Source organism: Heterocephalus glaber, unplaced genomic scaffold, assembly GCF_053883595.1.
Source record: "Heterocephalus glaber isolate CG9 unplaced genomic scaffold, H.glaber_assembly_v1.0 deba00001687, whole genome shotgun sequence".
NCBI classification, from domain to species: Eukaryota; Metazoa; Chordata; class Mammalia; order Rodentia; family Bathyergidae; genus Heterocephalus; species Heterocephalus glaber.
Window position 1 is genome coordinate 16013084 of NW_028258412.1, and position 24518 is coordinate 16037601.

At 50.2% G+C, this 24518-nt stretch overlaps 1 protein-coding gene and 1 long non-coding RNA gene across 3 annotated transcripts in view; one reads left to right on the plus strand and one right to left on the minus strand.

Moving 5' to 3' along the window:
- Fbxo21 (F-box protein 21) overlaps nucleotides 1-17304 on the plus strand; it is a 37699-nt gene extending 20395 nt beyond the window's left edge. The window contains exons 9-12 of one of the 2 annotated variants that reach the window (XM_004843705.4): nucleotides 387-519; nucleotides 6179-6390; nucleotides 8365-8522; nucleotides 15003-17304. In XM_004843705.4, coding sequence (XP_004843762.1) covers nucleotides 387-519; nucleotides 6179-6390; nucleotides 8365-8522; nucleotides 15003-15193 — 694 coding nt within the window. In that variant the 3' untranslated portion in view covers nucleotides 15194-17304. The remainder of the gene's footprint in view (nucleotides 1-386; nucleotides 520-6178; nucleotides 6391-8364; nucleotides 8523-15002) is intronic. The other variant, XM_004843706.4, reaches the window with a different exon arrangement.
- LOC106009278 (uncharacterized) lies at nucleotides 17121-24080 on the minus strand. Its single transcript, XR_002394500.2, has 2 exons — nucleotides 21598-24080; nucleotides 17121-19593 (listed from the first exon to the last, which is right to left on the minus strand). It is a non-coding gene; the product is annotated as an uncharacterized LOC106009278 (long non-coding RNA).
- Nucleotides 24081-24518: the final 438 nt, after the last annotated feature.

Genomic DNA, 24518 nt, shown 5'->3' on the forward strand with positions numbered 1-24518 from the left:
CGATGCAGGTCCCTGTCAGTGCTATGCCCTCTGTGGGTCTAAACTACCACAGACTGCCATGGAGCCACCGTGATAGTTCCACATAGAGCAGCTTCAGGGCCCCCGAAATCCTCTGCTCTGTCTACTCAGGATTTACTTTTAATTATTACAGTGTTTTTGAGGTGACTACTTAAGGAAGATGCTTAAGATTTTTGTTTAGCATGAGATTCATATTTACTGTGTATTTTGTAAAAGCATTACAACTCTTTTCTTAACCAAGGGAAAATGTCAGAATCAGAAAACTTTTGGGATTTGTTTCAATTATTTTTAAAACCTACACTTGGAAAAGGTGGGGACTTGGCTGAAAAAGCAAACAGTATGAGACAAAAGATGATTTTCTCCACTAGGGAAGGCATCGACCAATCGTACCAGCTCCTGAGAGACTCGCTGGATCTGTACCTGGCAATGTACCCGGACCAGGTGCAGCTTCTGCTCCTCCAAGCCAGACTCTACTTCCACCTGGGAATCTGGCCAGAGAAGGTAATTATTTTACATTGATGCTTTTCCCTTTCCTTAGAGAAGAGAGTCCTGGATTGAAGGGCACTTGTTTTGAGTTTATCCCTGTATTGATCAGAGGAATGACCACAGATTTATTTGAAGTCTCCCAATCTTGTCCCACCAATTATATTTTTTCCTGTCCCTTCTATCCTAAGAGACATTGACTCTACTGTCAGGAATTGCCCATTCTCTTTGTGATGAGTCCCTTGGCACCTGGTATCACAAAGCCAGTATCCTGCCACTCATCCACCAGGATCTGAGCTTTGTCTTCTCTGAGTCCCCCTCACTCAGCAGGGGAAACAAAACTGAATGTTAGCAACTAAATTGGCCAGAAATAAATACCCCTGTTGAACACAGGAAAACCAGATGTCAGATAGGTTCAAGTCTTGGCACTGAACTAGATAGGAACTGGGTATGTCTTTGAAGTAGTTGAGTTTCATTACCATTCCACTTGATTGTTCTTGGTATTACACTGGCCCCCTTTGGCCCAAAGCAAGCCTGATGAGAAAGCCACCACGCTGAAGCAGCATTGGCCTTTGGCAAACTCTGTGTGGGTTCCGTGACTTCAGCGTGTTTGACAGTGCAAGAGGCCCATCCCACCCTTGCTGTTCCCTGGAGATGTGTTAATAATCTGTTTGTTTAGAGCAGCATGCTGAAGAAATCTAATTCTGGGTTCTCACTGGGATATTGCCATAAATTGATCTCTCTGAGTTACTAGAGAGGGGTAAAATGTTCCTGGAGAAAGTAAATATTGTAAATGACTCTGGATTGCTTAGATTTACATTATCTCATTAGTTCACAGCCTAAAGATCTAAAGAGGGTCTAAGAAAGGCCGCATGAGGGAGAAATCGCAGGCTTCTGACGTAGACACTGTCCACGGCCAGGCATCGTTGGAAGGAGGCAGAAGAGTTAAGGAGGAAGTTGGCTCTGCCAGTTCTTCCTCACACAGCTTAGTTGTCCATCATTAGTCTTTAGGGTTTTGTTTGTTTGTTTTAAAGGGGAAAGGTTTATTTAGCTCACAGTTCTTAGAGGTTTCAGTCCATAATTTGCTGGCTCCAAGGCAGAGTGGCACATGGCAGAGGGGCATCACAGAGGAGAAATGGTTCATTGTCTTTAGTTTTTTATTTTACTCGTTTACTTCTGATTCCTAGGTACACATAGCTAATTCCTGTCACTTTTTAGTTTAGCTTTGTCATGATCCTTCATGAAATGCAGAGCAAAGATTCTTTGGATGTAAATTCCATAGTTGAATGCAGGTCAGCCTGAGAAGTGCTGCTGTTGATACCCCCTTCTTTGAGGGACAAGTCTGTGGATGTTCTGGTGGCCTTACCTCCCACCACTGGCTCATCGTGGTACTCACACTGTACCTTGCCACGTGAGAACTGCCTCCCTGTCCCTGAGAATGATCACACTCGCCTTGCTGCCAAGCAGGCACCACTAAACCAGTTCCAAAGCTGCTACACGCACCAGACTGAGCTTATCCAGAGAGAGCCAAGAGCAGTGGCTTTTTCCAGGTGCACCCTAGGCTCCCTCCCCATGATGTCCAGGGAATCAGCTAGGGAAGTGACCTGCAAGGAGGTGACTGGAAGCTGGGGCTCCTAGTGAGGAGGAATCTAAGAGCTGCCCGGTCACTAGAGGAGGCTCCTCACCCAGGAGGGCTTCGGGTGGCCTTGAGATGAGGAACTGTTTTCCCAAGTAGCAGAGTGGGGCCCTAGGGCTCAGGAGCAGCCCGTGGCCACCAGCAGAGGTCAGCCGGACAGGATTCTGTGTGCAGATGCGACTGTGTGTGTAGACAAACGTGTCTACAGGATTTGGGTAGTGTCAGATGAGTTTGTGGAATGCTTTGGCCTGATTAGCTGAAAGGAAAACAATCCTGAGCTGAAGTCAGAAAGTTGCCTGTTCTCTGTTGTATTAAACAGGAAGAGCCAAGAAGTATGTATCAGCCCCGTGGTCACTGCTGCAGTAATCCAGCATTACTGTGACTGTGATGGAAATCGAGAGTGCCAGATGGTCACATTTAAAAAGCCACTGACATTTATCAAATCTTCCATCTTCTCAGTAGCCCTATGGCTCGATACTGTTTCCATTTTGGTCATTTTACAAATAATGAGGCACAGAGAAGCTGGGTAACTTGCTGGGGTCTCCTGTGCATACATAGGTGGTGCCAAGAATTCCACTTTGACAGGTGCCAGTCTCCCTGCTCCCCCATCCCCTGGGAACCCCGAAGCTAAGACACTGTACTGCTTCCAGACCCGCGTGTTAGCCAAACCCATAGGTATCCTTTCCCTCTTTCTCTGCATTGCAGTAGAAAAGGTGCCACTCTGATTTTCCAAGGCAAATCCCCACCCCTTTGTGAGGACCAAAACAAAGAGCACTTTGCTGATGTTTGCCTCTGGCCACCACCTCATCCGCTTACACACTGTCACTTGCACACTCCCCAGAGCGTGGGGACCCGCTCCCACCCACCACCCACCCACTGCCTCTTTCTTGCTCAAGGAAGCTGGGACCCCTTTTTGCTTAAATGGTTCTCCTGTTGCTTAATCCAGGAGCTACTCTTCTTTCCTTATCTTTCTCCATCTGTGGCTGCTGTACCTCCACTGTCCCCTATGCTCTGTGTCCTCTGGTTCCCAGGCTCTTGCTAGCTTCTTGTCCTCAGACTCCCCCTAGGAGCTACACCAGGCTAATCTCTGGCTTTCTTGTGCTCTGCACCCTTGCACAAGGTCACTTCCTTGTCCCCTTTGCCTCACTTGCCTCCTGCATGCTGATAGCTCCTAGGTTTTGGGCTCCAGAGCAAAGTATCCAGGTGCCTCCCACATACCCATTATTCCAGGTGCACCCTAGGCTCCCTCCCCACAGTGACCAGGGAATCAGCTAGGGAAGTGACCTCCATGGAGGTGACTGGAAGCTGAGGCTCCCAGTGAGGAGGAATCTAAGAGCTGCCTGGTCACTAGAGGAGGCTCCTCACCCAGGAGGGCTTCAGTCCAGTCCAGCTCTGGCTCCAGCTCCAGAGGCAGGGAAGGCTGCCCATTGGAAACAGTCTTTCTGTAGATTCACACACAGGCCCCTGCTTTGTCTCCTTCCCTCTGCTCTGAAATCTTGTAAGCCTATTTCATATGTGGTAGCCACAGCCATCTCAATAAAATGTCACTTATGTCCCTTCACTGCCTAAGCCCCTCTGAGTGGTTCCCCTGCTGCATCTGTGCAGCGTGGTTCATAGATTCTCAGAGCCCTGGCCCTGCCTGCCCAGCTGCCTGCCCCTGCCTTGTCCTGTGCTCTGCTGTACCAGCCATGTCCTCCATCCGTGTGCTGCCATCTCTGCATGTGCCGTGTCCCTGCCTGGACCAGTGCTCTGCTGACTCTCTGCTGTTTGCAGCTCACTTCTGGACTCCAGCCCCTGCAAGGTCAGGTGCTCCTGCCAGGCCTGAGCTGGCCCTCCCCGGAGCTTGTCCTGAGTCCATGGCACCACCGGTTCATCCTCCTTCCCTGCTAGACCACGTTCTCTAAAGATGGACCCACACCTCTGCCGCTCACTCTGGCATTCTCCACACTCTCAGCACAGCTATTGGCACACTGTAGGCTCTTAATTTTTTTTAAATGAATAAGAAATGACCAAACTTCATTGGCTAGGAATAAAGAAGACTTCAGGAGGATGTCCAGAGTTTCCAGTAGGAGGATAGTTTGTACCATGCTGAGGGTGTGTAGGGAATGGCCTGTTTTGGGTTGGAAGAAAGTGTTAAGTTAGGGTGTGTTAAGTTTGTTCTGACTGGGCGCTCCCAGCATCAGTCCCTGGTTGCCAGAGGCCTCAAAGCAGTGATCCTTCGCAGGTGGATGTCAAGAAATTCAAGAGCTTGACAGCCTCGGGAAACCTGGGATCCAAGCCAGCATGGGGTCAGCAGGGCCAGCCAGTTTGTGGGGATGCTTTCCTAAAGCCACCACACACTCAGGGTCTGGCTGCTGTCAGCTGCAGCAGCTGGGTGTTCTAGCTGAGTCAGAGTCCAGACAATCTACAGAGCCCAGATACTCTCCAGCCCTTTCCAGAAGTTTGCCGTAAGGAAATGCATCGGGGGCACTAGGGCGTGCATTCCAAAATCTTTCCCCAAAAGTTGTAAACACTTGGAGTCCAGGCCTAGAGCGTTTGGTTGGGGACAGTGTGGTCAGCACTGTCCTTCCACCAGGCCCCAAATCACAGCTTCCTCTCTGGTTCTGCCCTCACCCACATGCAGGGAAAGAGGGTGGTCTTCCCTGAATCTCGTTTCCTCTCTCATTCTGAGTTCAGCCACGGAGAAGAAATGCCACTCGTGTCCCCATGCTAAAGGTACCCTCCTGCAGGTGGGAAGTGGTTAGGGATTGGCTCTCCATCAGTTCTTGTGGGATCTGGGTTCCACCTACTTACATTACAGCACTCTGTCCATTTTTATACATGTGAAATTCTGCATAATATGAATTAAAATGCTCCTGTGCTCGAGCCAGTATGGTGGTGGCTGAGGCCTTAGGTTGGCAGTCAAATCCAGGGCGTCTGCCTTACTCACCGTCTTCATAATCCCGTGACCTCAGGCAGATTATTTAACCTCACTAGGCCAGTTCCTCTTCTGGAGGTCAGCAGTGACTACTTGGCACAGTGCCCAGTGGAGAGTAAAATACTGAAATTCATTATCAGGAAATGTTGAGCTCCTACAGTCTCATTCTGGAAGACAAGACTGGATCTGGGGATGATAATATCTTAGGTTGCATAAAACTAATTTTCACAACACTTTTACAGGTCAGTTGTATTAGGAAATAGGTAGGGCAGTGCTTAATCATCATTTGAGAAGTGAAAAAGTAATTCGAAAGTAAAAACAGGTAGCTAGTTTGACAGATTTGGAATTAGAATCCAGGTTGCCGCTCCACCAAGCAGGCTATAATTTAGGACTCAGTGAATCAGAAGGACAGACCTATCAGAGACCTTGAGCTACATGCTGTAAACATCACAGGTGCTAAATAAACCTGTGTATGTGTTTTGTTTTGGGGGTTTTTTGGGTTTATTTTTGGTACCAGGGATCTAATTCAGGACCTTATGCTTGCCAGGCAGAGATGTTGCCACTGAGCTACATCCCTGGCCCCTGTGTATGTGTTTCGAAAACTCTACTTGAATGTTATTTTTCTGTAGCCACGCCATACACAGTAGAGAGACTGCCACAGTGGAGTTACAGTCCTGCCACGATCTGCTGCTGCTGGTTTAGGCTCCGGGTAGACCGGGTTTCTCCCTTTGCCTGTGTGAACACCCGGTTCCTTTCTGAGTTAGGGTAACGGTGTGACCAGCAGGATTCCAGAACCCTGATAATCATGCTGCCCTCCTTGAGTATAACGTCATAAACTTAGAAAATTGTCCCTTTGCTGCCTTTTTGGTGACACCCACCACTGAGACAGTTGTATCAAAATGCCTTTGTCTTAGTAAGAGCAGTTTCGGGTTTTTCACTACCCAGTGCATAAGTAGCAGGATAAAATAGTCTCTTCCTAGCATTCCCACCATTTCCATGACGACCAAGAACGGTAGAACTTCTTAGTCGTCCTAGTCCAAACGTGCCCTTCTCAGATAACGTAGGTAGGCCTAAATCCTGTGCTGCAAAAGAGAAAAGGCCTAGCTGAAAATATTATCTCCTAGTCTTTCTGTCTTGTCTTGAAGGTGCTTGACATCCTCCAGCACATCCAAACCCTCGACCCCGGGCAGCACGGGGCGGTGGGCTATTTGGTGCAGCACACGCTAGAGCACATTGAGCGCAAAAAGGAGGAGGTAGGCGTGGAGGTTAAGCTGCGCTCTGATGAGAAGCACAGGGATGTCTGCTACTCCATCGGGCTCATAATGAAGCATAAGAGGTAAGTGCCTGAGGCCCTGTCCTCCTCGTCCATCCGAACCGGGCTGTGGAAGGTGCTCGCGAGCCTTGTGGCCTGCAGCGATTCGGCCAGAGGAGGATCTGACTGAGAGCAGCAGTGAGCCCGAGGATCACTTGTTTGCTGTGCCCACCACGGGAGCAACAGAAAGCCGAACCGGATCTTTACGCGCTGGCTCATTTTCCTGAGCAGTCTTGGTGTTTTTAGTGACCTCTAGATGTGTGACCCTTCTCTGTGAGGAAGATGGAAGCAACTCTGTGAGCAAAGGGTTTTTCTCTTACTGCTTTATTGTCCTTAATGCTCTTCTTTAATTTCCCTCTCCTCAAGTCTGGGTCCTGGGTAGGAGGTGCAGGTGGTCTGTTTACCTGGCAGAATGAAACTCTCTCTAAAGTAATGGTGCCAGTGTGCATCCCCCCAGCAGTGCAGAAGCTGCGGGGACCTGTCCTCACCGATAGCCGTCACTGTTAGACCTTTTAAAATGCACTGAGGTGGTAGGTGGCACGTGGTCCTTCATTGCGGTTTTCGTTACACTTCCCTGACCCCCACACCACACCGGCTGCGGTTCTTTTCGTCTGCTCACTGGCCATCTGAGTCTGTGGAAGTGCAGTTTCAAGTGCTTTGCTTATATTCCATTCAGTTACTAGGCTCTATTGACAGGTAGTTGTTTTTTATCCTGTACACTGGTCTCTGTGGGAGAATAAGTCCCAAATATCTTCCCAGTTTGGGCCAGTGTTTCTTAGCCTTTCAGTGTGTGCCTGAAGAGAATGGAGCCAAATGCATGGTCAGGTGATGTTCCCGTCAGCCAGCGTCCGTATTAACATAATACAGACAGTCTTCATCGTTGCCTCCGCATCCTCATCTCTCCTCCCTGGAGTAATTGAAGCAAGTGCTAGATGTCACACACTGCTCTTGCAGTTTGTATCTTTGTTTGGTTTTTTGGTTTTTGAGACAAGGTTTCACTATGTAGTACACTTCAGGCTGGCCTCAAGCTCAAGGCAATGCTCTTGCCTCAGCCTCCTCAGTTCTGGGCTTACAGCCTTGTACCACCACGCCTGGCTCTTCACTTTCTTTTTCTCTAAATATATTTATATTTCTATATTTATTGTCCTGTTACCACATCTAAAAAATAATTCCTTAACCCCCATTGTCCTAAATGTTATATATAAGCTGTTTCGATCAAGGTCCTTTATTCTTTCAGCTTTTCATTTTTCTTTGGCATACTGGGGATTGAACCCAGGGCCTGGTGCATGCCAGGCAAGTACTCTACCACTGAGCTACATCCTCTGCCCTTTTTAATTTTTTGGTTTTGTGGTTTTGTAGGGGGGCAGGGTGGGGGGGTTTGTTTGGTACCAGTGATTGAACTCGGGACCTTCTTGCGAGACAGGCAGCGGCACCACTGAGGTAAATCCCCGGCCCTAATTTTTTTTTTTCAGACAAGGTCTCACTGAGTTCCCCAGGGAGGCCTTGAACTTGTGTTCCTCCTGCCTGAGCTTCCTGAGTAGCTGGGAGTTAGGTGTGTGCCACTGCATCTAGTCTCTCAGTTTTAATGCTGTCAGATTGGTTAGTCTGCCTTTCTGGATTATATTTTAGCGTCTTGTTTAAGAAATCTTTCCTTGTCTCATGTCATAAGGGTATTTCATCTTCACACATCTGGGTTGTGTGTCTGGGCCCTTATTTCATTACGAGTCACTTGTGGTGCATTGCAATCAGGTTAATGCCCTGATGATTCCTTTTCCATTTGGATGACCGTGTTGTCCTATGGCTCTATTGAAGTTCTTCTTTTCGAAGTGAAATGCTATCCTGACAATAAATTTATGAAGATGGGCAGGAGAGTCCTAAAAAGAACGTGATTCAACATGGCATAAAAGCAGGGAAGTGTGTGAGAATGTGAGCTTAAGGGGAGCCAGGCCGTTGCTCTGTGTCCCAGGAACTGACCCGCCGTCCTCTCCTGCTCGCTAGGTACGGCTATAACTGTGTGATCTACGGCTGGGACCCCACCTGCATGATGGGCCACGAGTGGATCCGGAACATGAACGTGCACAGCCTGCCTCACGGCCACCATCAGCCCTTCTACAATGTGCTGGTAGAGGACGGCTCTTGTAGATACGCAGCCCAAGGTAAGGAGCCACTCTGCCTGGGCCCACAGTGATGCCTGGGCGTTGAGTGCATAGGGATGGCAGCTGTCCCTTGGCTAGCCTCAGAAGGACCACATGAGCTTAACAGGTGGGCGTGCACTGGTGCAGCCGTACCAAGCGTGACCTGGTCACACACAGTCGTGCCAGGATCCTATTCTAGTGCTGTTGCCAACCTGTGATCTGTTGATCATGGCGTGTGCCAATGAGATTCCCAACAGTTCTGCCTCCCAGACTCCGCCTGGTCCCCCGGAGCCCTTGAAGGAGCCTCCCTGCACCTGTAGCCTGGGGACCTGCAGCCAGCTGCACTGCCCCCAGAGTTGCCCTCGTGTGGCCATTTGTGGGAACTGCAGTCCACTGCCGCGCATCAACTGCCCTAGCCAACAGCTAGGTGCTTGGTAACTTTTGGGGCAACTGCCATCTTTTAACAGGTGTCCGGCCAGGGCATATCTGAGATGGGGACTGACGGAGCCTGAGGAGACAGGCCTTCAGTGTGAGGCTGCCTTTCCTTTGTCCCTGCTGAATTGCTTCTCTGTTTAATAGATAGAATTTGAGAGTATTGTGTGTTGACCAAACTATTCACGTTAATCTTATTACAAATGGAGCGTGGACGCTGTCATAGTGTGACCGGCAGCGTCCTGATCTCTGTTAGCTGCATTGGAGAGCCATCACTGTCATCATCATTTCACACGAGTGTAAGTTCACAGCCAGGCCGCTTGGCAGAGAGCCTCATCTCTCACCATCACAACGTGCCTTTCACGTCTGGACCAAGACATGAGGTTTGACCTGACTGAGTCCAGTGACAGAAATACTGGTATAAGAATGTCAGACATGGCAGGCCTGGTGGCGCACGCCTGCAATCCCAGCACTGGGGAGGCTGAGCCAGGAGGATTGCCATGAATGCAAGGCCAGTGTGGGCTATACAGCAAGTTCAAGGCCAGCCTGAACTACGTAGCAAGACTCTGTCTCAAAAAAAAACCAAGCAAAAGTCAGACACTGCCCAGAGGCTGGAAAGGGCTGAGCTGTAGCTCCGTGACAGAGCGCTTGTCTAACACACTCACATGTGCACACCCCTGGCTTCAGCCCCGGCACCGGGGGAAAAAGGCTGGTAGAAGTTTTCGTACTAATCATTGTTAATTCAGCAGAGGCCGAGGGCGGAGCCTCTGTAGCTGTGCTGCGAGACTGCGGGTCCTTCAGCCTCTGCCAGTTGCTGACAAGGTGGAAGAGGGGGTCCCTGTGTGCCCTTATCTGGTGGAGCCTCCAGCAGCGATGTGCTTTCACTTTTGAAGCTGTGTCCAAAAGTCATGCCAGTCATTTCTGAAACTCAAAGTGATTTGGGAATTATTGAGTGACACGCAGGGCGGTCTGATCTTACGCTGTGCTTCGCACCAGGTGTCACAAGAGTCACAGGGAATTTTCTTCCCAGCTTCATTGCCAGCAGTCATTGTCTCTGCAGGGCTGGCATGAAGACTTGGAGTATTTGGTACTGAGTTTCCAGAAACACGTTGACTAGAAAATGGCTTTTTGGAATAGCTATTTGGCTTTAGGTTTCCTGAGTCTGTCCTGTTGAAGATGCAGGAAGGAATTCACCTCTCACCGAGTTAACGTGCCACGTGAGGTTGATAGTCAAAGTATTCATTACTGAAAAATAATGTCTGCCTTTCACTGTCACCATCTCTAAAATTTGGATTGCACTGAGTGATTTTGAATAATGTTAGCAGCCTGCCTTGTTTAATTGGCGGTTTCAGTGCTTAGACAGCCTTAGTGCCAGAGCTGTTCCTACACTGCTCCTCGTGATTTTCCCATATCGCACAGGGACCTCTGTTTCCGGAGGTGTGGGGCAGAGGTGAGGAGGAGCCCCTTCACAGCTCCCGGCACCCACACAGTGTCCTCTCCTGGGCCATGTCCGTGGCTCTGGGACACTTGACTCTTAGCATGCTGGTGACTTTAGAGTCCCCTGGCCTTCCCGCCTTTCTTGCACACCCTCCTGCCTCTGAGGGCACTTGGGGTCTTCAGGCCACTCCTGTGCCGTTCACCCTGAGCCCGTGTGGCCCCTGTCGGGTGCCCCCGTGTGTACTGTCTCACCGTGTGACACCACTCCGGGCAGCTCTTTCTGCTCTGGCTCCATTGTGCTCATCACTCCCTTGCTAGTCCGAGCTGACACTGCATAGCTGTGGCTGCTCTGCTGCTGGGGAGTGGACTTCGCCTATGTCACTGACTACCTCCTGAGGTAGTCACAGGCCTCCCAGGCCTGCCCTCCCACGGGCCATTTCCTGAGCCACACCACTGCAGCTTAGGCTGCCCCCTGCCCCATCTCCCTTCTGTCCTGCCATACGTGCTACCCAGCCATTCACATTTTTGTTCCTTAAACATTCTTGCTCGCCTCCAGGTCTTCATACAGATGGCTGCTCCTGACAACAGGAGGTCTGGTTTAATGTCACTTCCTTCCTCAAGCCTTTCTCACTCCTGCCCTGCACTTCACTGAGCACCCTGTCCTGATCAGCACCTCACATCCAGTGTTTCTGTGGAATGACAGGGCCGCAGCTCAGGACTGCAGTGGCTGAGTCTGCCCCCTCCACTCAGGATGTCTCCCACACCTTGGGTCATTCCAGACCCCAGCGGAAGGTGGGGGGGGGGGGGTTCCTGTCCCAGAAAGAGAGACAGGGAGACAACTAGAAGTGCCAGTGAATGAGTGTCAGAATCAGTTACCCCCATTGATCCTCCAGGAGGCTCAACAGATAACACTGTGTTTCGTCTGTAGATAGAGATTCTGGCTTTTTTCTTTACCATTTGAAAGAATATTGTTAATCAGGCATCTGTGAATGAGGACGTTTCCCTGTGTTGAAACAGTAACAGTATCACACTAACCAGATAACAGTATTTCATAATATCTGGTGTTCACTCAGCTTTTTTCAGATTTCCCAGTTGCCATAAGAAGTCTTCTAAAGAATTTATTATTAGGGCCGGGGATTTAGCTCAGTGGTTCCGCTGCCTGCCTCGCAAGCACAAGGTCCTGAGTTTGATCCCTGGTACTGAAAAAAAAAGAACAGTTACTCATTCTTCATCTTTCTCCTCTTCTGTCATGACTTTGACTTAGAAGAATCCAGGTCAGTCGTCTTGCAAACTGTCTAATACTGGATTTGTCTCACTGTCTGCGAACCAGAAGTTCAGTCAGAGGCTTGATTGGATGAGGGTAAACGTTTTCCCAAGGGCACTAGATGTCAGTGCTGTCTGCTTCTCGTCGCTCTCACCTACTGCCCCTGGCTCTCAGTGCCCGTCAAGAGCGATGCTGGGTTTGATGAAGTGACTGCGTAAGGCTCAGTTTTCCCTCTGTAATTAGCAGGGAATCCATGAAGTCATACTGTGGCATTTGTGTGTACCTCTTTTCCCAGCGGCCTGTGACATTACAGTTTGTTCCAGCATCAGTTAACTGTCCCTGCCTAAATCATTACACAAGAACTGAAGCATGGGAAGTTTCTGCTTTTGCTCTCAATTCTGTGAACAAGAGCTTTCCTCTCCTGCCCTGCCTTTCCCCCTCAATCCCTCTCCCTACCCATCTCCTACCATAGATTTATTCCTAGATTTTTATTTATTCAGTGTTCTATCTGCGTTTGAGATAACTTTATGCTCCCATTAGCCCATGCTGAGCTGAGACCTCGAGAGACTTTTGTGGGAGGTACTGGGGATTGAGCCCAGGACCTTTTCACTGAGCCCCAGCCCCAGCCTCAGCCCTTTTTATTTTTTATGTTTAGATAAGTCTCACTAAGTCACTAAAGTACCCTAAGCTAAGCTCAAACTTACGATCCTTCTGCCTCAGCCTCCCAGAGTACTGGGATAACAGGCAGGAGCCACCACACTGAACAGAGAGGCTAAATTATGAAAACACATTGAGATATATTTTTGAATGTCTCTAGGTTAATTTATTTTGTTTTACATTTTTCTCCATCTAAATTTTCAGCCTTTGACTTCGGTGATCCTATTAACTTGAGACCATTGGTAATGCTTTTCTAATTATTAATCCTCCACAGAGAGTTGAAGAATGAATTGAAACCACAAACATGGATGGTGTCTTTATTAACAGTTTTAGTCTGCACAGCGTAGGAGAATTCTCCCCTAATTCTTCCCTCCGTGTGTTAGATTTCACCTGAGTAGCATCTTGCCTGTTCGTAACTTCCTGTTGCCACCAGGGGGCACCCTTCAGCACTGCCTTGGCACCAGGTGGGAGAGAAGCAACTCCTCCCAACTTCCATGCAGACTTTCTGGTACCAGTGAAACAAGCTTGCAGATGCTCTGGATTTAAGTCAGCCATTCATAGAGGAAGGTCAGGAGTTAAGCTGCCATGGGAGATCTAGTGCTTAAATGTTTCATAACACAAATTCCACCTGGTAGCATGCCTGGAAGATATGTCCTCACCCAGTGTCAGTTCCCACTAAGCAGTCCGTACATGGTGGCAAGTGTGGTGATGTGAGTGAGGACCCCCATACTGGAGGTGGGTGTAAAAGTGACAGCATTTCAGGGGCTTCTTTGACATTATTTTTTTTACAAGGGTGGTGGTCCCTTATTGAAAATAGCAAAACACTTGTCATTCTTAAGGACTTGCCTGGACAGTGGGGCATCTGCTTAGACTGTGGAATACTAAGCAACACTGAAATTATCCAGTTTCGGTTAAATGCTTCAACTACATTTTGTGTAAATAAGCACACGTAAAACAAGTTCCCATGTTCTCTGAGTATGTCGAGGATGTTCACTAAGAAAGACACACACTGCTGGTGGGGCCCCTCGGGAGCAAGGGATGCCACGGGCTCAAAGGCAGTTTGTCCCCAGTATGGACTCATATTTTGAAAATTTTAAATAAACGCATGTCTCTGACAGTTTCAGGGCATCCTGAAAGACTGTTCAGGATTTTCCAGAACGTTTAAATGTTCATTGGTTCATCTTTTGCTCAGTTTAAGTTCTGTGCTTCTTCATTTCTCTTAAAACATATTTTTTGGGTCCAGGGATTTAGCTCAGTGGTTTCACCGTCTGCTGCTCAAGCGCAAAGACCCAAGTTCGATCCCTGGTACCAAAAAATATATATATATTTTTTGAAAGCCTTCTTATTTTACAGATTGATATTTTCCCTTGCTGAGACACACAGTTGCCAACTTCATCATTGTGTTTCTCCCATAAAGAAACTGGTTTCCTTCTTTCCGCTCTTACTGCTTAGCAGGCTCAGAACCCCAGCAGGCAAATGTGCCAAGCCCAGTCCTTGTCTTTTCCGAGCCAGAAGGGGGCACTGGGCAGTCCACTCTCCTGGAGTGTCGTTTACCTCAGTATGTCCCTGCCTGGACTTTGCAGAAAGGCTCCCGGTTTGGGGCCTAGATTTAGGGTTCTTTGCAGTAGTGTTGTCACATTGTCCCAACAATGTCTGTGTTGCCCTGTGTGCCTGAGGACATCGGGCCTCGGTGCCTCGGCTTTGTGTTCAGGGTGTCTGCTTAGGAGACCACGTGCCGTCCTCCTGTTGTGAGCCTTGCGGGTGGCCTTGCTGGGGACTCACTTGACAGTCACAGTGTGGCTGCGGCTCAGCAGGAGGGAGGTGGCCCTGGGAATGCAGGGTGTGAAGGATTCTGCCACCTAGCCCCTTCCGGGAACCAGGCCGTGGAGAACATTGCTGGGCTTCTTCTGGGTTAGGGGTCGCACCCAGTCTGTGGCCAACAGAAAAAGGTGCTCAAGGCCCTATTTTTCCACTAGGCCCCAGGGGAGCCATGTTCCAGATATAGATGGGGGCGAGCTGTGCAAAAGGACTTCTGTCTTTTTGGGGGGGGCGGGGTACTGGGGATGGAACTCGGGTCCTTGCGCTTGTGCAGCAGGCGATGAAACCGCTGAGCTAAATCCCCGGCCCTAGGACTTCTGTCTTTTAAGTGTGCTGCCTGCAGTGCTGTTGTCACCGTCATTCAGAGGCGTATTTCCTATTGCTCTGTGGGCAGACTAGGGCCTGGGGCCTCTAATTGACCCTGGGAAGGGCCTGCTCTCTGAGGGGAGCGCATGGCCAATGAATGGGAGGAGAGAGCGATTTGTGTGGCAGGGGTTCCTCTTGGTAGACAGAGCACGGCAGGCCTGAGCGTGTCACCTGTAACCAAGTGACAAGGCAGCTTCTGAAGCTTAGTCAGTGGCAGGAATGAGCAGGCGAGGACCATCTTGTCCTGAGCTTCTGCTCTGTTAGGTCAGAGCAAGGGGTGTGATGCGTCTCTAGTTTGCAGTGCCAAGGTGACTCCACTGCAGTTGGGGAGCCTCCCGTCTTGCTCAGAGAATAGGGAAGTATTTCTGTTATGTGTGGAGCTGCCATTGCTCCCGGTGACATCTTTGGTCTTTCCTGCCTTCCACCTCCAAAATGCCACTTGAGAGGGATGCTAGGAGGCTCTCTGAGAAAAGTGCTGCAGATGTTGGAATGTTAACATCAGTGTCCATGTGCCTCTTTGCCAACAGAAAACTTGGAATATAACGTGGAGCCTCAAGAAATCTCGCACCCAGATGTGGGACGCTATTTCTCAGAGTTTACCGGCACTCACTACATCCCAAACGCTGAGCTAGAAATTCGATATCCAGAAGACCTGGAGTTTGTCTATGAAACGGTGCAGAATATTTACAGTGCAAAGAAAGAGAACATAGATGAGTAAAGTCTGGTAGAGGACATTGTACCTTTGCTGCTGCTATCTTCCAAGAGGACAGGATTCTAGAAGGAGATGCACCCGCGGCTCCCTCGGAGTCACACCACCAGGAAAGCCACCTCACCCGTCGCGCTGGTTGCCTCCTCCTAAGTTAAATGACGTGTGCTCTCCTCCAGCTGCAAAGACAATGTTGCTCTCCGCCTACACTAGTGAATTCACTTGAAAGGCACTGTGTTCAGTGGCATGGCTTGTACGCTTGTCCTGTGGTGACAGTTTGTGACATTCTGTCTTCATGAGGTCTCACAGTCAATACTGCATTCTTTTTTATCCACCTTCCATCCTACGTCTGTCTACATTTGTCTCAGAACATTTCATTTGCTGGACAGATGGGGTTACACATTTGCAATAATTTCTTTGATTTCTCTATAGAACATGTGCAGTCCTCAGTCAGGATTGTTTGTCTTTTTACCCTGAATTTAGTTGCATATTCAGAGGTAAAGTTGTACACTAACTTGGCAGCATCTTGCGGATGGAGACATTAACAAGCTAATGGTAATTAGAATCATTAGAATTTATTTTTTTGCTAATACATGAAACACAGATTTCAAGTGTTTATCTTTTTTTTATTTAAATTGGGAGAATGACAGTTTTCCCTTCCATATAACTCTCTCGGATTTATGCACATTTCTACAAATCACGAGCTTTCTATTTTACTACATAAGATTCTTTGAGAAAATGCATAATAATGGCCTTTATGAGTGGACTTTTCCACATTCATCTACTATTCCTTTCTTGAAATGACTACTTTTTTTTTTAATTTTAAAAATCTGCTCCAGTATCATGAGTAGGTCTTAAATCAGCGATGGGCTCTGTTCTGTAGTGAGACTTACAAGTCTGATGTTGAAATATTTCCTGTTAGAAATCATACTCGCTGGTCTCCAAAGACCAAAAGATGGGGTCTTGTTTTTCTAATCAAAATAAAAAAAGAACTAATGAACCTTAATTAAGAAGAGAGAGATTTCATACCCCTTGTCATTCCTGAGAGTCACTTCCAGACCCTTTTGAATGTGGCAGGGTAGAATGAAGAAATGTCTTTAATTTTCAGAGTGTTGGGCTCTTGGGAGAGAAGGTATGCATGCAACCTGGCTTCTCCACCACCAGTGCCCCAAAGGCACCAGGACAAAGCTTGTTCCTGCGCCCCCCCGGGCGAGTCTGTCTGACTTCAGACCCCCTGGCTCCTTTCCATGTTCTTAGCAACCGAGCGTGAAGCGACCGAGTCTTTCTGCAGCTTTGGAACTCCCACTACTCACGACCTGCCAGTTTTCAAGTCAGCTGTCTTGTAATTAACCAGTAGAAGCTAACTTCCGGAGTTAGGACCTAGTTACGTTGCAATCTGCATTTAAAATACATAATCCAGTCACTCTAGTGAATGAGGCTTTAGGGGCTGCAATTCAGCAGCCTTGCCACCTATCTGTCATTGCATGCAGTATTTCCACGCCACGCTGAATGGCTGCTTTTTTGTCTACCCTTTGGGAACCCTGGGGTGACCAAGGTTTGGGGAACCCCCTGAGACCACTTATTAGCAAGTAAAGGCCAGTAGGCAGTTACTAGAAAGAGACGGGGATTTAGCAGCGGGCTCCTTCCAGCCTGAACAGCTACCACCCAGTGTCCATGTTCCTCATCAGTCAAATCCAAAGTCAGATGATTTGAATTTGCATTTGATAACGTGACCACTCACAACACCTAGCCTGCCTGAAGTTGCAGGGATTTTGTACTGCTCATTTAAAGGTAAAAATTAGACAATATGGGATTAACATTGAGATGCGTTACTAAGAAACTGTGGAGCATGCTGAGAGTTAATAATTGTTGGTTTTCTGGTTTGATTTCCTTTTTTCTTAGAATAACATCAAAGCCGAGAACAATGGTTTTACCTTTACTGACCCGACTGTAAATATGTATCTAGACTGACTGTTTTTAAATGTGTTTCTTCATGAATGCTTCATTTGGCTCCAGGAAGCCTGTATCATCACCTGTGTAAGTTGGTATTTGGGCACTTTATATTTTTCTAAAAACGTGTTTTGGATCCTGTACTCTAATAAATCATGTTTCTTTTTAAAAAATTTTTCCAAAAGTTTTCTCCATTTGAAAAAGCCCTGTTAGAAAAGTAGAACTTTCACAATGTTAAAATATTAAAATATTTGGATATAGTAACTTCTTTCTCTTCAAATGAATGCCAAGATTTTTTTTTTGTACAATGATTAATAAATGGAACTTATCCAGAGAAACCATGCAAACAGCCTGCCCAGTTTCGTCTCAGAACAAAAAGCCCCTCCACAGTGAGGGAAAGATCTCTCATTGCTCTTCTGATCTAAGTTTGAAAGATTTGTTCCACTGAATTTTTCTCAACATTAGTGAGTGAGCAGCGTACCTTTGTACTGCAGTTTCCTTGCCAGATAGTGACTTTATGAGTTCTAACAATCTCAGTGGCTGGTTGCTGCAGAAGTGGCACCTTTTTAATTATATGGAAATACATGGAAGAGCCGCGGGTGCTGGAGGCAAAGCCAGGTCTGAGGCGTGGTTTGTCACTGTGGACCCGCACAGCTGTGCCCAGCAGTGTGTCCAGAGTACCAGCCAGCACGCCTGTGCTGCAGAGGCAGAGCTGAGGGCTGCCTCCGCCCGGCGAGCCATTTCCTGGAGCACTGTTTCCACCAAGTTTCACACCCGAGCTCATGGCTTTCCAAGGGGAGAGGAGGGTGGGCCTAGACTTCCTTAGTAGGCTCTGGAACTGTCCTCCCGTGACATGCGTGGCACCCCGAGGGCTGCTGTTTGCAGATCCACTTTGGAGAGCTGTCTCTCAGAAGATGTCCAAAGCTGGCCTGCCCAAAATCAGACCTGCTGTCCCCACTGCCGTGTTCGCGACCATGGTCTGCGCACTCGCTCGGACTCTGAGAGGCCTGCTTTCTCTCCACCTAAGATCCCGCAGGCCTTTGCAAGTGCACTGACACAGCAGGATCGTGATGGAGACAGCAGCTTGCAGCACTGTTGTCAGCTCGGCCCTACATTTCATACTGCTTAGCCTGGTGCTCACCCTGAAATGATTTGATCTGTCCTAACACACTAAACTGAACCAGCCCGCCAGGGCCCAGGCCTTCTTCAGCCTTCTTTTTCTTAGTCTGAGCTTCAAATAGGAGAAATTAGACTTTTTATGAGACTATAAGTTTTTAATTTTAAAAGTATCTGAGGCCATACTAATCCAAATGTAGCTCTTCATGTTTTTTGTTTTGTTTTGACTTTTAGGAAGGAACAAGAAAATGTTCACTTGGACAAAGTGCAGGATTTGGCTACATGACTCTCAGCAGGCGCTGATGTCTATATTGTATGTCTTTGTACTGTGTGTGAACTTGGAGCCAGACACTGGCTCTCTGTAATCCTCCAGCAACTCAGAGGCAGGACCAGGTAGCACATATTTTAGTGTTTGTAGGCTGTGTATCATCTGTGTTGCATGTTTTTAATTAGTTATTTTTAACTTTTATTTTTATCAGTACATGTTTGTGGGCATTAATGCTGACACTGTGGGGGTTGGTACATGTATGTAACACATCTTAATTCTTTTTATGTCCCTTGGTCCTCGTTTGTTTTTAAAGGTGTTTAAGAAAAGCAAAGTATTTAGTTCAAGGGCTATCCCAAAGCAGGCTGCAGCTAGGTGAGGCCTCTGGTCCAGTTTGTGACCCTGTAGTCTCTGGCCATGCAGTTGGGGAACCCCACAGGGGCCAGGACTTGGAGCCCAGCTGGCGCCGGGGTCACCAGGAATCTCTGAGCCCTTCACAGCACACTCAGCATGAGCAGCTCCCTCACAGTGCTGTCGGCCTAACATTTTGGTGATGAAAATCCAGAATCTTGAGGCTCCAGGACATTCTCTCGGCGAGTAAAACTGCAGCTGTAGAATAAGTGTGTGATGTCCATGTAGTGATTGTAGTAGCGTAATGCTAGTTCTGTACTGAATAGACCCCAAAGCACACTGCGGCTCAAACAGTAGGACTTTGTTGCTGAAGCAATCCTGGCAGGGAAATGGGTTGGCAGGGTGCCCACACACAGGCATGTGAGATCCAGGCCTCCTGGTGGCCTCCAGGAGCACCTGGGGCCTTCTCTCCTATCCTGACGGGAAAGCTCATCCAGTTCTCAGGTGGCCCGTGTAGCCTCACTCCACTCCAGGGAGGAGGAGACTGACCTGTGTCCAGCCGACAGTGTACTGCCCCCGTGCAAGAGACAGCGAGGGCCGTCAGGCCACCTAGGCAATAAGCATCACCTGTCTCCAGCTTGGTCACCGTGCTTCCGCAGGATGCAGCAGACAGTGGGGTCCTCCTTATGGGTCCCATTGCTGTCACAGATTCGGGTCCCAGTGCATGTGGCTGCAGGAGAGAGGAGGAACAGGATCTGGGGCAGGTCTCTGTCACCACACCTGCACCTGCGTGTGCAGCGAGCTGGGCCCACACCCTGCCCCAGAGGAGGCTGGGAAACGCCTGCCTGGAGGGAGCTGAGGGCCCAGCCCCTGCTTGGAGGAGTCTCTCACGGAGTCTCACCCTGTCCCTGGATCCCAGTTCTCGCAGCTGGTGCAAGTGCTCCTCCGTCAGCCTTGAGGACCAGCCACCATGAACCGGGAGCCAGCTGGGCCTCAGCCCACGTGCCACACAGGTGAGGCAGGGCCAGTCAGACTCGCAGTTGGAAGGAGGAGGAACGAGATGCAGAGAAGCCGCAGGTCTTTGCAGGGCTGATGTGCTCTGGGGCTTTGCAGGCCCTGCCCTGGCCATGGGTGACCTCTGACTCACTGAGGGACTCCTTCGTTCCTACTCCCCGGGGCCCCTCCTGTCCCATCAGGAGTGGTGTAGGGGCCTGTCCCGGGGGGAGCCGTTCCTTGCTCCTCTTCACACTCCAGGTTGGGGCCGCTCTGAGATCACCCCTGTGTTTTCACAAGCTCCTAGCTCCAGAGTGTTCCTGCCTGCCCTGCATCCTCGTGCCGCTCTCCACTCCTGACCATCAGGGGCTGTCTGAGTCTTACATTAGCTGAGGTGAGTCTGTTGTTTAACTGAGAAATGTTTCACAGGCCTGTGCTGCGTGGTGATTTCATTCGGTTGCTGCAGAAGCAGCTGCCTTTCTCTTCTCTCCCCTGCCTTCCCTTCACGGTGTCTCGCTAAGTTGCTCAGTCTGGGCTCAAGCTTGTGATCCTCCTGCATCAGCCTCCCAATTAGCAGGGATACAGGCCTGGTTGGTGACAGCTCTTAATGGACATCTGTGTATTCAAGCTGTGGGATTTGGAGAAAGCTAGAGAGCACTTTGAATAAGGCCATTGCTTTCTTGTCGCCAACGCACTGTGACTTCTCCCTTAATCTCCCGTGTGTCACTCGCGGTTTCCCCGCCGCTTCCCCACCAAGGCCTTACATTGTACGGGCCTCCACTCCGGGGCTTTCTGGCCTACCGTCCAGTGCTGTCCCTCTCCAGCTGCCCTTTGCCACTGTGTTCCTTAATCACACCCTTTCCCTGCCAGCAGGTGAAACTCACATGACAGAAATTTAATCATTTTCAAGCTTAAGATTCAGTGGCCCGCAGTAGGCGACGTTGTGCAGCCACTCCCGACCTCTAGTCCCAGGATTTATCCTCAGCATAACACTCGGACCTAAGCCCTGAGCCCCCTCAGGCCCCAGCAACCGTCAGTATGCCCTCATCTATAGATTGTGACTTCCGGACCCTTTTGCACAGAAGTGGAATCAGACTGCGTGGCCTTTGGCGTCCAGCTTCTTCCGCTTAGCACAATGGTTTCACGCTTCAGCCATGCAGCTGTATATAGAATGCTCCGTGGTTCACTCCTTTTTATGGCCAAATACTATTCCATTTATGGGTAAAGCACATTTTGTTTCTCCATTCAGCCATTGACGGGCATCTGAGCCGTTTCTACCTTTGAGCTGTTGTGAATTGCTGCTGTGAATAACCCCCCATGAAATTTTAAGCCCACGCCGAACACTCTCTTTGGTGACCCAGATGCCCTACTCCAAGGCTGGGCGTTCGCTCTGCTCTTAATTCAATCTGCCACATTGGCAGAGAGCAACCGTTTGGGCCAGGGTGCAAGAGCATTGGTCAGCGAGCTGTGGTTTAACCCTGCGTGCCTCAGGGTGGTTCTCAGCAGCCTCGCCCACGGGGGATGGAACCACATCTCCTCTCAGTGCGAACCAGCCAGCAATGCAGGGCTCTCACCTGCTCACCCCGTCTCCTTCCCTCCCTCTGAGCTTGCTGGGCCAGTCCTTCATCACCAGAGGCCAGCTCACTGTACTGACCAACAGCCCAGATCCCCTCTGCTTACGTTAGATCTCCCACTGACCTCTTCCCTAATAATTCCCAGAAATCCTCCGAGCGCCACTTACCACTTGTCGCTCTCTTAACTTTGGTTCTGTTCTGCTCCGAGCTGGGGATGGACATGCTGTTGCTGAGCCACGGGGCCGGTTCCCGGTCTGACAGGCGGTGGCTCCATGGCATGCCGAGTGCCAGCCCCAAAGCGAGCCCTGTGGACGGGGACAGAAGTCCCCAGCAGCACTGTGCCTGGGGTAGTAAAGACACACAGATGGCTCCAGGGTGAGGGGGAAGGGGGCGATGCTTTGTAGTTCGACCTCCTAGTGATACTCTGCTGTGGTCCCTGTCTAGTGAGGGACACTCTGCGTGCATCACCAGTGTAGGCAGCAGAGCAAACCCAGCGAACACCACTACATAAGCTCCTGGCACTCCGCCACCGCCCAAGGAGGACTGAGGGGCAGGGAGCGCTGAGACGGCCAGGGGGAGGTGGTGCCAGACAAGGTGGCTCGGGTGTCCTGCCAGCTGCCCACAGTCTGGGCTCTGCAGTCCCCTCCAAGGAAACCTAGTTCCCACTTGAGAAGGAGAGGGTCAAAGGCAACTTTCCATTTCCTTCCCTGGTGACCCAGAAGAAAGCCACATGTGTTGCTGGCTTGTCTGACCGTTTCTGTCATTGTCCAAGGCTGCAGAGATGGTGGGCACCACCCACCTGCTGAAGGTAACCAGTGTCCCTTCCTCTCTGATGCCTGGCCCCTGCCTGGAGCCCACCTGGCTCCTCTCAGAGGTCCCGTCTCTGTGTCCTTTTACGTTACATTCAAGCGCCGAGGGGAGCCGCTGCGGCTGGGGTGGGAAGGCCTGGTCCCGCAGTGAGGCTCCCGACATGGCCTGCGCCAGGGCTCAGCAGCAGCTCGGCAGGCCTTGAGTAGTCTCTGGGATGTTGCAGATGTTGCAGGTGGACCAATCCTGCACTTCCTCCTCTTCGGTCAGTGACTCGGAGAAGAAGGAAACCGTCTCTGCTCCCACCCTGGACCGAGACCTGCTATGGCCCCTGAGGCCTAGAACCACACAGTGCCGCGGGCACCTTGCTCTTGCCCTCCAGACCCCATCTGAGAGCGTGCAGGGGGCTGAGGGCCTCGGGAGGAGGGGTCCTGTGGTCTCATACCGGGCCTGCACGGTACGGTTCCCGGATGCAGATGAACTCCTGCCGTTGCCCATCCTGTCTGTCTGTGTCTCCCAAGTTGCTCCCTTGCTTGATGGCTTCTCGGGGCCCTCGGGGTGGCGCCCAAACTCCAGAGCCCAGCTCCCTGCCCTCTGTTGGCAGGCTCTGCTCTCTGCTGCACTTGTGATCCCTTACACATGATGAGTGGCGCGCAGCTCTTCCCCTCTGTCCAGAGCCGTCATCACCCCTGTCTCCACCCCCAGTGCCAGGCACGGTGTCAGCCTCTCTCTGCAGGAGCCGCCTGACTCAGCGTCACCCACACAGCCCTCCCTGGCTGCCCTCGGCCTGTCTACTCTCCCCGGGTACTACCCTGGGACAGCCTGTGACCCGCTAAATTTCCGTTTCCTGCCTGTGTGCCCAGAAAGCTTTAAGCTCCTTCGAGCAGGCCCAGGGGCCTCTCCATTTCCTGCACCTCGTGTGGTGTCTGGCATTTGCTAACCTGAACTGAGGATGCCTCATCTCCTCTTCCTTATAAACAGATCCAGACTAGCTCTAGTTTCAGTTGGTGAACTAATTGTGAATAGTTGAAGCCAAGATGGTTAACCCACCTTGCCAATGATTGACCTGAGAAAGGAAGTGTGACACCATCTGGCATACAACCAAGAAAGGTTGGTAACAGCAAACTCCATGATCAAAGAAAAGAATCTTGCATTTTTGCCTCTTCTCTTCCTAATATGAGACATATCAAGAATGAATGTGATTCCTGGTGCTGCTGCAGCCACATTGCAACCATGAAGAAAAGGTCTAAAGAATTATAGAAACACCAGCCCAGAGCCCCAAACTTGCTGAGTTCTTCTGTCAACCCTGAAAATTCCCATCTCCAGCTATTTGATAAGGGGGATAATATATATTTTGATGACTTCACCAAGTATTCATTTGCAGTCTAACAAGTCCCAAATAAGCTAAATTATGCTCTCTTGTATTCTTTTAGAAACCAGGCCTCATTAGTGGAAAGAGAAGGCGGCTTAGTACCCTTAGTGCCTTCCCCAGTGGCTTTGCAGCGTTGAAATTTTCCCAGTTCTCCTTCCAATCAAACATACACACCGTAAGGAGAAATTCCCTGGTGACAGCGAAGCTCTGGGGGCCCAAGGGCTAGGAAGTCCCAGCTGGAGCGAGTCTCTGTCTCCTCTTGTCAGGCCTGGAGAAGCCCGGCCTGCGTCCTCCCACCGTGTCCGAGCTCCAGGGACCAGCTGGACAAAACAGGCTGGAGTGCTGGGGGATAACAGACATCACCCCAAGAACAGGCAGGAGGCAGCTAGCATCCCTTGAGAGTGCCCTGGAGCAGCATCGAAACCACTGTGTCTGCGTCCTTACCCTGGTGACGCAGCCCCGCCCCCAACCCCCCACCCCCACACCCCAGCCCGGGCTGCCTTCATGGGGACTCTTGCCCTGGAGGGTGAGGGTCATCCGGCATCACGTTCTCCGTGACAGGCGCTAGGCCTCTTCCTGTGGCCCACAGGAGCCTCACAAGGCCCGCCAGGTCTGCAGAAGGTAGGGCTCGGGCGGCTGCTGGCCCTGCGTGGCCTTGGGACTCTCCAAGGCAGACACTCCCAGCTCTCGGGCAGAGACCTTCCCGCACTGCGCCCTCGGCCTCTCCTCTCTCCCACCCTTGTGGCAAGGCCAGCCCTGTGCCTGTTCAGCCTTGCGCCCAGGACCGACCTGCACTGCTTCCGGGTCACGGGGTCGGTGCCTGCTGGGTGCATGGGAGACAAGGCACCAGGCTCCGAGGCATGCCTGGCACGGGACAGTAAAGCGATCGCGCCACCAGCCTACTGCACC